Source organism: Perca fluviatilis, chromosome 22 (assembly GCF_010015445.1).
Source record: "Perca fluviatilis chromosome 22, GENO_Pfluv_1.0, whole genome shotgun sequence".
In the NCBI taxonomy this organism is placed as follows: domain Eukaryota; kingdom Metazoa; phylum Chordata; class Actinopteri; order Perciformes; family Percidae; genus Perca; species Perca fluviatilis.
Genome location: NC_053133.1, coordinates 16,586,609 through 16,601,424, shown reverse-complemented (window position 1 = coordinate 16,601,424; position 14,816 = coordinate 16,586,609). Strand labels below are relative to the sequence as shown.

The 14,816-nt window shown below is 39.2% G+C and overlaps 1 protein-coding gene across 3 annotated transcripts; it reads right to left on the bottom strand.

Annotated features, from left to right (window-relative positions):
- Positions 1–13: 13 nt before the first annotated feature.
- Positions 14–14,183, bottom strand: vill (villin-like). 3 transcript variants are annotated; one of them, XM_039789923.1, is made up of 21 exons: positions 13,988–14,183; positions 12,745–12,783; positions 9,502–9,585; positions 9,328–9,402; positions 9,003–9,202; positions 8,450–8,558; positions 8,021–8,131; positions 7,161–7,366; positions 6,978–7,056; positions 6,786–6,884; positions 6,447–6,600; positions 6,090–6,190; positions 5,825–5,962; positions 5,548–5,706; positions 5,000–5,179; positions 4,725–4,870; positions 4,129–4,273; positions 2,273–2,461; positions 1,905–1,973; positions 1,379–1,714; positions 14–758 (listed from the first exon to the last, which is right to left on the bottom strand). In XM_039789923.1, exons 1-21 carry the CDS (start codon positions 14,030–14,032, stop codon positions 645–647), a joined length of 2,778 nt encoding a protein of 925 aa, XP_039645857.1. In that variant the 5' UTR covers positions 14,033–14,183; the 3' UTR covers positions 14–644. The 3 variants fall into 3 exon arrangements, with proteins under 3 accessions (XP_039645857.1, XP_039645859.1, XP_039645858.1); XM_039789925.1 differs by lacking the exon at positions 13,988–14,183 and adding an exon at positions 13,123–13,911; XM_039789924.1 differs by lacking the exon at positions 1,905–1,973.
- Positions 14,184–14,816: the final 633 nt, after the last annotated feature.

Genomic DNA, 14,816 nt, shown 5'->3' with positions numbered 1-14,816 from the left:
CAACAAGCACCTAACTGTTTCTTAGTTTTAATGTCGTAATGATGTTGGTCACTTGGAGCAACAGTATGAAAAGTATGATATTGAGAGAGTCACACATGTCTGTGTTCAGGTGTCTATTCATTTTGTATGCCCTGCAGAGCGGACTGCTCCAAAATGTTTGTCAATGTTTTCATTTTTGTAACATACTTTATACATACTGTATCAAGAAATGAACTACCATATGTGAACATGATCTTAACATATTGAACCTTAGTTTACATTATCAAGTATTTCCTGTAAAACAAATCTTACTATCTCTCAAATAAAACAAGCGAGTCCCTGATTGAAGGTTTTGTGTGTTTATTCATAATTTAAGTGATTCAGCCAATGACCATAATATCTTGAGAAAACTTGATCATGGTGTGATCTGCGTAAAACATTGAAAAATATAGATAAATATAAAGCATAACATTTGAAAATAGTCCTAGTGTAAGACATGATTTAGTTTTTTTTTTAAATCACAATCATGTTATTAAGCTAATTCTAGTAGACATTTTAATAACTTTAACTCTGTTGATGGGAAATGATCAAGGCATCTACCAATTCCATATTTCAGCTAGCAGCTAAAATGCTACCTTTGAACGACTTCATGTAATCCAACTTTTTCAGAAAAGTCCAGATTTTTTCTTCATGTCACTCTGCCTCCACTTTGGCAGGCGCATGAAGTCTGAGCGACTCGTTCCGAGCAGGTTCTCAAAATCCGCATCAGACAGGTAGTCCTGAAATCAGAGCAGAGGGGAGGACCAGGATAGAAAACAGTCAGGCTGACCTCTACTGTACACACTGCGTTATAACATCAGGCTACACACACTGATTATAACATGCTTAGCACCTCCCACTAAATCACATCATCTTTACAGCCATGGAAGGATTGTGAAACAACAGGGACCTTCGCACAGACTTATAAAAGGCCCTTCCTTACATAGGGGTGGGGGGACAGGGTCTCTAGTTGTTTTGTGTCATTATGTGTCTCTTTGTAGTTATTTAGTGTCTTCTTGTAATCATTTTGTGTCTCTTTGTAGTTATTATGTGTCTCCTTTTAGTCATTTTGTGTTTTTTTTGTAGTCATTTTGTGTCTCCTTGGCATCGTTTTGGGACTATTTGCAGTCATTTTGTGTCTCTCTGTAGTTGTTTTGTGTCTCTTTGGCATCATTTTGTGTCTCCTTGGAATCATTTTGGATCAGTAGCACATAACATCATCAGGGCATCCCTTCTTTCATCTGAGCTGTGACTTTCCAACAAGAAGGCACATTCACTAAGCCATCCACGCTTGCAGCAATCACACCTAGCACATAATGACTTCCATGTTTTTTCAACAGATCCATAATACTGCACCCACCTCTCTCTGGCTGGGGTCCACCCCCTGCGGCAGCTCACTGGGAGACTTGTTGATGAGGAGCTCTGGGTCCAGATACATCCCAGAGCCTCCAGCAGAGGGGGACACAGTGCCACCAGCGGGGGATGATGGAGTGTAGCTAGAAGAGGGGGACTGGGTCATGGACGTAGAAGACTGAGCTCTCTGTGTGGACGGGCTGGTGGGAGTAGAGGGTCTGGGGGACAGATTGCCTCCGTGGAACCTGTAGACTGGAGGGGAGCTTGTGGGGCCTCCTGGAGCCCTGTTACCACCTCCACTAACCCCAACAGGACTTTTATTGAGATTGGTGTTGTTCAGCTCCTGCAGACGTAGGAAATGGGTGAGTGAAATCCTTTTTTTACATGACATTTGGGAGAAAATATCCCAAATGTAAACATTTACAGATTAGTAAAAGTGTCATTGAACACATTACACATTAGTCGTTATTACATTTGTCATATTAGTACATTTAGTCAATTAATGAAAGGATTAGTGTCAACCAATCACTTACAACAGTGATCTGTGAGAGAGATGCTGGATCACTCAGCTTTTTTTTCATTTCCTCATAAGAGTTGCCTCCCTGTAGAGAAGATCAAGTGAGCCAGGATAAAAAAAAACTCGTAAGCACGCAGAGTCGTCTTCATCTTCAAACAATCCATAAATCATCCACATGTGACTGTAGGTTCTTTCTAATTTTTGAAATGATTCTTTCACACGTGATATTTGTTTCTCTTTTCAATCATCTGTGTTGATGTAGTGGAAAATTACAGTCATAGAATACTATGACATTGATTTGTAATTGTTTAATCATGCTGCATTACTGTATCAAACATAATATAGTGCCGCTCACGTAGATCAAAGAGCATATAACAAACTCACACTCCACTTATGAGGATCCCATGCATTGAACCAGCCAGTGAAGGTGGGTGGTTCGTATCCCTGTTTGACAATGATTTTGGGTGTGTCGGGGTCGCGGCCTGCTGGGTGGGTCCTCAGATATTCTTGTGCACTGTTCCATGCCTCCTTGGTCTCATGCTCGTTGGCTGAGTTTCCAACCCACAAAAAAATCTGAAAAGATTAGGAGAAAGAAGAAAAAGAGAGATGAATCCCTTCCAGAGCACTGTAACATTTAATCAAGTAGGCTAACTGTTCAGTACAGTATTGAGGTACTTTACTTGAGTATTTCAATTTTCTTTTTAATACTTTTTAGACAAAATCCCCTTGCAGGGGACTGATATCATTTCCCCCCCTGGCAACTTGGTAAGCTATTTTCATTATTAAAAAAAATAAGGAACATTTTAAACACTTCTGTAGTCTATTACACTGAACAAACACTTTCACCAAAGGCAACAGGTCACAAAAGGTTATACATCTAAAAAAAGCATCTTTTATGCTATGAAGTTGAAAATACAAAATAAATAGATTAGAATAGACTAATACAAAATAAAACTTGTGCATTAGGAGGAGTTTTGATTGGCACATCTGATGCAGTCAAATATGCGTTAGCAAGTTTGATGTGTTTCCACACTACAACGGTGGAGCAACGCCAACACATCCTTGTCATACATGGGACATTCTACCAGAAAGGTACATTTCCACTTCTAAAAATCGTTGAAGGAAAAAGATTTTTTTTTTATCTGAACGTTTACCCATATGAAGGACATGTTAAAGAAAGAGAGAAACACATATCGTGCCATCTCAGCATGTTTTTATGCCTGAATAAAAGACATTTTTCACCCCCTAAAATGTCAGGCCCTGTCACAGACAAATTTCTAAATGTTAGAAAGTTGACTTTCTTTGATACAAATAGCATTTTTTTATTGATCACATGTCCCTGATTGTATCTGACATGGTTTTGTAACTCATATAAGAAATATGTGACTTTGTGGTTAATTTTAGTGGATGGTAAGCACAGAATAACCGGCAGCTACTCATACGATTGTAAAAAATCTTCCTTTACATCCCAGAGTTTTACAAATATGAAATAGTGGATATATACCCCCGCCTTCATGTACACATTTAAAGAGATTAATTCATGAATAATTTCTTAAATAGTCAATTGTTATATCATAATGTGATGAGTGACAGCACTGACCGTGACAGGACTCTCAATCTGGACTTAAAAGCGTTCAATGAAAGTAATTCAGTCAATTTCCAGTCTTTAATAATAATAATAATAATAAATTGAATTTATATAGCGCTTTTCATGGACTCAAAGCAACATGTTCCATGTGTGGGGGGCTGAGTGAACAAAAGCCCTTTTTCCCAGTTCTGTACGGGCAAGTGGAACAGCGAGCAACAAAATGTGTGTTATGTTCTTTAATTAAGTTTTAGTAAGTATTCCTATTTGGAATTATTATTATTTTAATGTTAATATTATGAGACTAACATTGTCATGTTCAGCCAATATAATATAATATGATATATAAAATACTGTCACACAGGGCCGTGACCAGCCGTGACAGGGCCTGATGTGACGGGGCTTTTAAGAGAAACAAATCGCATAAAATGTACCAAATATTGGTCACTGATGGACTGGGGCAGCCCCACCCCACTGTGCCACCATTATTCGGGGGGAAAAGCCACCACATAAATGCCCTATTTGATGCCCCTATGGTAGATAAAATAGTGCTCTGTAGGGTTTCCTTCCAGTGAAAAAGACATGATGCAGTTCCATAAAAGCTGCCTTAAAACTTTCTCCATGCTGGTGCCCTCAGTCCACCACTGCCTCTCACCTCCTCCCAGGTGTCCAGCAGCATGACATCTTCTTCGTCCAAGTCGCTCTGGGCGAAGTCATCCACCTCGGTCATTCTGAACTGACCTGTCTGGTTGGAGCATTCAAACAGCCGGGGACTGTGGGGAGGCTCCTCCCTCTGCAGTCTAAAACAACACAGAGCTCACACAACTGTATCATCTGCTCTGTGTGTGTTTGTGTGTGTGTGTGTGTGTGTGTGTGTGTGCGTGTGTGTGTGTGTGCGTGTGTGTGTGTGTGCGTGTGTGTGGACTATATTTCAGATGACATTGGGCATATTCCACTGACCTTGATAAGAAAATAATCCATGCCGATTTAAATGTGAGCTTATTATTGTTTCAAAATATGATTAAAGCACATTTTGGATGTTGTTATTGTTATTTTGTTGCTTTTTATGATATAATATAGAGTAAAAAGAAAATATGTAGAGAACAACAAGGCCTGGGTGAATGCTTTAATATGTGTTTGCTGAAGTATCATTAAGCAAGAAACCCAACCAGTCCAATTTCTCTTGAGATTGCTATAATATCACAAAAAAGCCTGATTCAAAAGTGTGATATTGCTGCTGTCTGTGTTTACCTCTTGTCACTGGCATAGGGAGCCTTTCCTCCCACAGCTACCCAGAATTCAGCTGGCTCCTGGCCCTCCATCACCACCTGCTTGTCCTGTTTGGACAGCACATCAGACATCGCTCTCCCCATCACCCTCTCATCCCCGCTGCAGCCCTGGAGACAGACAGAAGCACACATTAAGCAAACACAGATTTGTGTGAAAATGCAAACACACAAACGCAATTCATGTTTTCATGTGAGGCTTTTTCAGCTTGTAATTGTGTTCCATAACAAAGCGTGTACCTTTCCATACCACAGGTAGATTATATGGTCGGTCTTCAGCAGGAAAACATCGTTTGTGTTGAGAGACGAGGCCCGTGCCAGCACTTCAGTGGCCTTGGTGTTCAGCTCATTAGTCCCTCTGACCTGGAAGAGCCTGGCACCTCCGTCAGGGGCGACCATGCCAGGTCGGCCTGTACCACCCTAAAGACACACCCAGACACACACACACACACACACACACACACACACACACACACACACACACACACACACACACACACACACACACACACACACACACACACACACACACACACACACACACACACACACACACACACACACACACACACACACACACACACACAACATGCATGCAGTAATATAGGAGAGACAATGTAGGATTCATGTCTTTATGATGTCTTGATCACTTTTGAGAAATAAAGCATTTGCAGTCATTATTCCTCCAGCCTTCTACTACAATTGCACACACAGTCAAGATAAAGGATTAAAAAGATGAAGCATTTTTACTCTCATTTTAAATAAATATTCAGTGTGAAAAATTGCACCTCGAAGATGACGAGTTTGCCTTTGAAAATAGCAAGGAAATGGCGAGGCTCTTTTCCCATGACCACCCTGACCTGGACCGGGGCTCCATTGTACTTGTTATCAATATTGACAGCCTGGTAGGCGCAAGCTGTGATCTCATCTTTAGTGGCATGACGGCCCTGGTGTAAGAATCATAAAATCAAGTTAATACAGAATAGCTGTTGGCTTTTTTTATTTATAAAAAAAAAAAATTAAAATTTTTTTAAATAAAAATATTCCTACTGTGATGATACTGACCTGCCACATGTAGAGTATATACTGCTTCTGGTTTGATCTTTGATATGTGTACAGCACCAAGTAGCAGTCTCCTCCATAAAACTGTCCATAAGTATTTGGATTTACTTCTGCCAGCTCCAAGTTCTCAATACGCCACACCTGACAAAAAGTAAAATGTTTTAGCATTCTTCCCTCTCATGATGCAGATCAGCTCTGTCATTGAAGCTGAAGTCTGTCTCCCTCTTTGTGTTTGTGCATATTTTGGCTTCAGACAAAGTTTCCTCACCTTAACATCTCCAGAGGCGTCATCCACCATGCGCTGCTGTGCTGCCAGTTCAGGACGTGCGTGGAGCTCCATCGTATAAAACTTTACTTGGTCTACCTTTGCTGTATGGAAACCCGAAGTGTTTGGTATCAAACAAGTAAATAAGACATTTTAAAAAAAGTATGAATTATATACAAACAAAATATATATCTCATAATTAAATTGTAGAAGAATTTTGTTATATAAAAACTGCTCAAATTAAATAAAAATGAACTACAATTAGCTATATTATTGTGAAAAGAAGCAGGATAAAAATGTTTACTTTTAAATCTATCTGACCCAGATGTGGATTAATTAAAGGTTATGTATTTCTGTTACCTATCTTTCCCATGCTGTAGGTGGTACCAAAACCCTGAGTTTGCCCTCTATCTCTCCAGGATTTGAACAAGTGCTTGAACATTGCTGACTCTCCTCCCTCGGTCATCACATTCACATTGGTGCTGGATGGGTAGTTCTTGGCTTTGATGTAGCCCTGGTAGAAAAGATGATCAATTATTACCATTTAATTTGGTGATCCACGCATATAAAAGAACCGTGATATTGAATAATTATACAGTTCAATATATAGAAAATCTTTTAAGAGTGATTTATGTAGAGTAAGTATTGCTCTAGCTGCATTTCTTACTGTACATATGTACATTGAGTTATTTAACTCACCACTGCCCTGTTAAGGGCTTCTTGCCGCTCTTCCTTGGAGGCCTGTTTTCCTTTCCACACCATCACATTAGAGCCTCTCTGGTCCACGATGTAACAGTCCTGACAGTGAGAGAGAAAGAAACAATGAACAATGAGACAGGGCCCATAATAACAGTCTCTAAGGAACATATTCAAAGGATGAAAGAGAATTACAGAGGAGTGCAGCAGATCTTGTGTTAGAGGCTGCGTGGCCACTTCTTGAACCACTAGATTCCCGCTATTTTCAAAAACGCTGAGGGGAAACACAAGCAAAAACAGTGTTTGATTTTATTAAATGCCTGAAATATTGACTTAATGTTGCAGCAATGATGCAACGGACCAAGAAAAAGTCCTTACTGGTAGAGTCTGACATTGGTGTTTTGGACCTGGTCAGGTTCGTCATCAGGAATGGCCTCCTTCAGCTGCCCAGTTCTTGGGCCGAGCACCGCCATCATGACTTTCATGAGCTCTGGAGAGGCCTGCTCATCTCTGCCCTCCACCAGACCAATCTGAGCTCGACCTCCTCTCTCCCTGTCCCGGATGTCCTGAGCCAACAAGATGGCCTTCAGAAAAAGGAGAGAAGATATGTATGAGGTCAATGTGTATGCAAAAATCTGGCTCAAATGTTGTTTTGAGTTATTTAGCTTTGTATTGTTTTACCATGAAAATGCACTTTTTTTGTTAATTGTCACAGACTTCACAAGAAATCCACAATATGGAAAGATTTTATTATCAAGACTTTACCTACAAATGAATCAAAATCATATATTTGTTGCTAAATAAAGCTACGTACAGCTCCTAATTTTCATTGTCTTTAATGGGGATTATCTTCAGTTGTGAGGTTCTTGTAATTTACTTGAGGACTTTTATTTAATGCTACTTCAAACTTCTACTCCACTACATTTATATGACGGCTATTGTAGCTACTTTGCAGGTTCCGATTTTACATGCAGAACATATGATCATTTTCTAAAAAATTATTTCTTATTAAGAATTTAAAATATACTCCACCTCGACCAGCATGCTACTTACGTGTTAGTACACCAATAATAAGAATCCTTTTGATACCTAAAGTATATTTTGTTGCTTATACTTTTGTACTTTTACTTAAGTAAACATTTGAATGCAGAACTTACACTATTCCTTTTACTTAAGTAAACGTCCTGAGTACTTCTTCCACATCTGCTCTTTTACAACCAATCAGAGTGGAGGATTACCTTGAGCTTTTCTCTCCTGTTGCTCTGGGGGCCGTTCCACTGCACTATGGCTTTCCCCATATCCAGCAGGAATATATCTCCATTGTTAAAGCTGTTCCATGACACCTCCACCTGCACACATGCAAACAAACTTTAACAGGATGGAGAGTTATCCACCTTTATTCAAATGGACAGTACATGCTGTCATAAAACCAATAAAAAAACGTTCTGAGAAACAAATGTTCTAACCATAGGAACATATTATTCAAATTACACACGGTCATAGCACTCCTCAGGCCATTAACACCTACTTTGACAGCTATGGCAACAAGCACGCCATAATTTGTTTAAGAGGGAGTGTCAACGCCCCTTGGAGCGTGGCTGTGTGAAGCCTGTGATAGCTCCAGTGGGAGGTAGAGGGAAATCCTGTCATCGCCCTTTATATTATACCTCTGTCGCGGTGACATGCTTCCTCCCTTTGACATGTAGCAGTCGCAGGACGTTGTAGACATTTGTGTCAACATGATGAAAACCTGAGGCCACTCCACCCTTCTTGTAGCTGTGGAGAGATCAGCGCACATTACCAAAGTTCAAGCGTCATAAAACTGAAGCACACACGTGAAGGGGAGTTATTACAAAAGCACCTGAGTGCATTTCTTGTTTTGTTAATTTTGAAGTTTAACCTCAATGTTACATAACCTTGAAGCAAAAATACAATGAAAAGTCATAGGTTAATAAACTGCGAGAGACGAAACTGCTTTTCTTTGCTAAGCCTCAACAAAACAAGTTTAATTTGTGTCATAATGATTTCATGCAGAGGGATTACTGTTGTAGGCCATGCTTAGGAAGATTACAGCACAAGTGTGTGTTTGTGTGTGTGTGTGTGTGTGTGTGTGTGTGTGTGTGTGTGTGTGTGTGTGTGTGTGTGTGTGTGTGTGTGTCTCTCCCTTTCTTTATTTGGTCACCACCCCCTTCTAGGTCACACACCAGCCCTTTGACTTACATGAGGCCATTTTTGAAGTAGCTCCTGAACAGCGGTGACTCGTTACCCTGCACCTCCCTGTGCTGGACCGGACTCCCACCCAGGTGCTCGTCCAGCTTGGTGACGTAGATGGCTGCTGCACCTTGCTCATCCTGAGAGGAGGAGTTCCCTATCCAGTAGTGGATGTCAGCCGACTGGCCTGAGCCCTTGATCTGATTTATCTGGTGAAAAAACACAGAAGATCCAAGACTCACACTTGCACACATACGATCAAGGCATGCTTAAATCACGTGCACTTCATTAGTGTTGTTGAGCCTCTTGGGAAAATAGCCAGTATTGCACTCACATAAATAACAATGTAACAGTCTCCCTCAAAAAAGTTACCAAAGCCTTGGGCTGGAACAGACACCATCTGCATGTTCTAAATGAGAAAATAACAAAAACATGTTTCAGGTGTCATTACATGACAGGTAATGTCCACATAGACAGTAATATGAAAATTGTTGAAGGGTTGACTTACATTGATGGTCCATATCTGCAGGCCTGGCTGTCTGTTGACATTTCTAAATGTGTCTTGATTGTCATCATTCATCATTCTGCTGAACTGAAACAAACACACATGTAAAGCAAGAGACAGGGAGAACTGCCATTGTGTTTAACGATTTATCTTATGCTAAAGAAATATAAATATTTACAAGTGATTTATGCAATAAGACACATTTAAGTAGGTGAGATGTATAACAAAAAGTTATACAGAAACTTTAAACATCTTAGTGTGCTAAAGCACAATAGCTAATATTCTATTAAGATGTATGGTCAATGGTGGAATGTAACTCAAGTTCTGTACTTAAGAGCAGTTTTAAAGTACAACTAAACTTGTACTTTACTTGAGTATTTCCATTTTTAGCTTCTTTATACTTCACTTCTTAACTATTTTTCATGTTAATATTGTACTTTTACTGCACCATAATGATTTGGCGACAGCTATTCTATATAAGATTTTACATACAAAACATTTGATGAGTTCATAAGATGCGTTGTTAAAAATGAAACCATTAAATGCATGATAAATTAGTTCCAATTAGTTCTACCTCAACCAACTACAACAAAAAATGCATCTTACACATTAATACTTAATAACATCAACAAGGGCCCTATTTCTGCATTAGCAAGTACTTTTGATACTTTATTTTTCTAAATGTTTACTATAGAAAAACACATCCAGCACATACGGAATAACATTAGTCCAAAACTCACTCTTTTTTAGCTCTGTTTTGGTCTCCACCAACTCCTGAGGGAAATACTGGCTCTTTAGCTGCTAAAGGCTCCACTATGTTCAGTCATATAACTTTGTATGTCGTTTGGTGCTGGGCAGGTAGCGAACAGGTTTTTTTTTTATAGCATTTCTGCTAAAGAAAAAGGCTACCTGCCGTAAAAGTGAATCAAAACAATAAAGTTGAGAGTGGAAAACCAATACAATGACCTATGAAATGCTCAGTAAAGCTGAGAGGATTTGAACTCTTCTACCACCACTGCTCATGGTCATGGTATTAAGTATGTGTTAGAACCTTAAACAGCATATTATAAAACACATATTGAATTGCAACTCCTCCCAAGAACTTTAACAGAACAATATAGTATTTTTGAAACCTCCTCCTCATCGCTCATCCTTCGAGTTCCCTATCTTTTCACTGGAAACAGATTTCTGTAAAGTGACAAGTGAACCATTTCAGAGGATTGGATCTCTGACAGCGAAACACCTCTAATCCGCCTAATGACTGTCATCTTGGCGCCATAGCAACATGCAAGTTCTGCAATCAGTGGTGCTTAAACAGCCTCTTGACTCAGATATCAGAAACAACAGCACTGATAAGCAAACACACTGTATCACAAGCTGAGCCGAGAATGTAGGCTTAGCGGTGACACGCTGTATGGAAACAGGCTCGATGGGACGCTGCCGGCAACATATCATAAATGCAAATGCAGGGTCCACGCATACATGATGTAATTGGCAAAAAGCTGGGGGAGCTGTGGTTGCAGTCAATCTCCAGGGAAATAACCCAGCTATAATTCATTGGCTCATACACACAGTCTAATCTTTTCTACAGGTGTAAGAATACAATTTCTGGCTGGGCAGTGATTGATGGATTGGGTGGTGTAAGGTGAGGTGAGACAGTTGTACTCTACCAGGATGTTAACCACACCCTTTATTAACATTATCAAGTTTCTGGTTTTCAGGTAATCAGATAAAGATGTCAGATAAAAGGTGACACACAGAACAAACAGAAAAAGGGTTGAGATTGAAATAACATGATAGGGCTTGGGCTTAACATTTTTGTCGTGTCTTACGACAAAAATGTAATACATAATACATAAAGAGTTGAAGTTCTATAAAGCATAGCCACAGTTGCCAAATGTAACAATTATGGGATAGCTAACACTAAATGCTAAAGCATATTGTAACAGCCACCATAAGCTGTGTCCAAGTGGGGCTGTAGCAGTTTCACTCCTGAGAGTACTAAATTGAGCAAGGGTGTGTTTTTATTGCTTATGAATTTTTATTTGAAAGAGTAAGATTGTTTTATTTCTATTTACATAATCTCACTTTAAAGCCAAATTGAAAGGTCTGCTTAAATGACCCAACTCTTGGCTTTGTATACAAACATAATTGCTTTTAATTTGCTTAACATACAATTATTGCTGACACATACATTATAATGTGCTGTCGTAATAATGCATTATGTATAATTTTGTATTAACTGTCTTGTTTGTTTAGTGCTGTTCTGCCATTGTTTGTATGTATGTTTTAATTGTGACCTACAAAATGACTGTTGATGAAAATGAGCTTTAAGCCATCTCTGGTACAACATATCAAATAGTAATATTTATGTCCAATATTGTTCATGGTCCCATTCAAATGAATACAATAAATATTTAAATGATTTACAAAGTTTGGAAATGTTACATTATTAAAATTTTAGAAAGAACAGAAGAATCTTTCCTGTTGCTGGAAACCATTCATCATCATATTCCCCATTCACTGACTCAAACATCTATCGACCAGTTCCTTTTATTATCTGGGCAAAGGAGAGGCCGCACCCATGGCTACTGCACATATCAAACTGTAACTAAAATGACAGTTTCCCTCAGTATGCATATACTATTTAACATGTAAATGAACTATACATTTAAAGAGCAGGATCATATTCTTAGTTTTTTTTTAAGTTATTTGTGATGAAATAACCACTTTTACTAGTTAGTTTATTATCTCAATTTCATCATAAAAAATTCCTGCATGAACTTTTTAAATATTACTTGACTAGATAGCGACGTTTTTTGCCAGATATGGCTGTCGTGGCAACTCTGTTGTGAATGAAAAACAACCATCGTGCTCTGCAACCAGATGTATTCAATATATATGAAAAACAAATAATTCCTGAAAAGATCAATTGAAGACCAGCATTGCATTAATCACTGTGACAGGAAAGACTGGTTCCACTTCAATTAACCTGCGGTGTCCATTGACTCAGCATCAACAATGAGCTTTGTTAATGCTCTAAATACCTGCTATTCCATTTAATATGACACAATTAAAAGCAGTTTTAAAGATTTTCTTCAACAAATATGATAATAAAGATCTTATTCAATACAAACTGCAGTGATATAATATATATATATTGATATAAAGGTAGCCTAATAGATGAGGAGATTAAAAAAAACGATCAAGTGAAATATGTCACCAAAATAAAAGTATGGATCTTACCTTATGTTGTGTCTGGCGGAGTGAAGTCCTCGATGTCTCCTAGAAGTTGTGCAGGTAGATTAGTAAATTAATGTCTTTATGCAATAAAGTACCACTGGCTTTCCCTCCTGTGTGCAATCTGGAGCGTGTGAGGCGGAGAGGGCTGGGTGTAGGATATTTGTCTCCACACCCAGGTTTGAACACACCTGCAATTTCCTGCCTCAATATTTACAGTGCAGCCACCTTAAATACGCCCCTTCCTACATTGTTTCCCAGCCCCCTCTAAAAAGAAAAAAAGTGTTTTGAAGTGGAGATTCTGGCTTGGTTTAAGGATGAATTAAGGAGCTAGACTTGCGAAATGCAGCACAAAGTCAAGATGCTTGAGGAAATCATCCTTACCTGAAGTGAGATAGACTTAAGCCTCACTCGAGGTCCTGATTGTGCTTCAAGTAGCCAGCCGGAGTTGTGTTCATGTTCAGCTGAGCCCCCAGCAGCACAGCGGGCATTACAGGGGCCACTTGACACCAATTATTCATTCCACAACTGTTACACCTAGCAGATGGGGGAATTGGACTCAAGGAGCTCCGAGTGGTATTGGAAAGGAATCAGAGGCTTTCTGTGGCTAAGTCTCTCATTCTGTGCCTACTCACACATACAATTGGGGAGAGGAACGCTTGACATTATTGAAGGTTTACAGCTCTGGGCTTTGATCTCCCAAAAGAGGAAGTATTGGCAGCTTGTGTTTACATTTGTTTTCTAAATGTGGAGATGATTAACATGCTGTATCCAAAGTGATTTGCACACTTTTTTTGAAGTATTAAGACAAGAAGAGTCTTTGCAGAGTGTGGATGTTAATCCGTAGTCACAACACTGAATTGTAAGGAAACATGCAAGAGAAATAAATTGTGGTTGAGTTGTTTTTACAGCGAAGTATAACCTTGAAACTGACGAATCACAAAACCAAGGCTCTGGTATTTCACTACCAAAAGCATAAAACCCTGCTTCTGCTGTCATACCAAATATTCCAAACTGTGTAAACAATCTGTAAACTTCCTCTGTTGCACGTAGCAGTCAGTGCCTGAATCATGGATGAGGCACCCTGCTGATGTTTTCTGTATCAGGGATACATCTAATACACTTGTCTTTGTCTTATATAGTTCACACAATCCGTGCCAGGAAATCTGAAAAACAGATTGTTACGTAACTAACCTGGTTTTCTTGTTAACAAACAGCTTCAATTCAACAGGCTGAAAGTTTTTCTTACCTTTGACCACGGCTTTTCATTTTTAGATTCAATCCTGGGCTCCATTATGACAATGTGATCATTTCAACAACGTGGTAAACTTCAGTCCCCACGTAGCTGAGGGACAAGAGGAAAATTAAGAGAAAAACGCCTCTACAAGAGTTCTTCAGGCTTGAACAATATGCTCTGTAATGCCTAATCCACTGCTGCAGTTAAAGCGGCTGCAGTTAAAGTGGCTGCTACGTAAGCGGAAGCTAAAAGTTCACATCAAGATATCACTTGAAGCTTAGCTCCTCTTGGTTGCACATTAACCAGTTTATATCCATATTATTAATGTAGCTGCAGATCATTGAACCTAGCAGACAATGATGCTAAAACCTTTGTTTAAGGAGTCAGTAGCGCCCTCTTAAATGCGTGTGTAATAAAGCACATTGTACTTTTAGGATGTTATTTAGCCGTGATTCCGCATTTGTTGAATTCATTTTAAATTACGTAAAATGTATTGATTGTATGATCAAACGTTTTTCCTGAGCACTTTAAGGACTTGGCAGTGGCACACAACTAACACAACAAACACAATTCCATGACAACTGAGATCATGTGATATGATCAAGAGCTCCAGACCAGCAACTAAATGAACCTCATGAGTTACATTGTTTTGTCCATTGCTGTTTTCCATGGTCAGGAATGAAGTTTGAATCTCAAACTTGTGACAATTTAAAGTAAAATACCTATTTAGATAGCCTAACATCGCCAGACCAAATTGCAAATGCGAGTTAGCCTGGAACCTCTCAGTTCATTTTTGATTTTCAACGGGCGTAGACCAAAATGACTCTGGAAGCAATTGCAT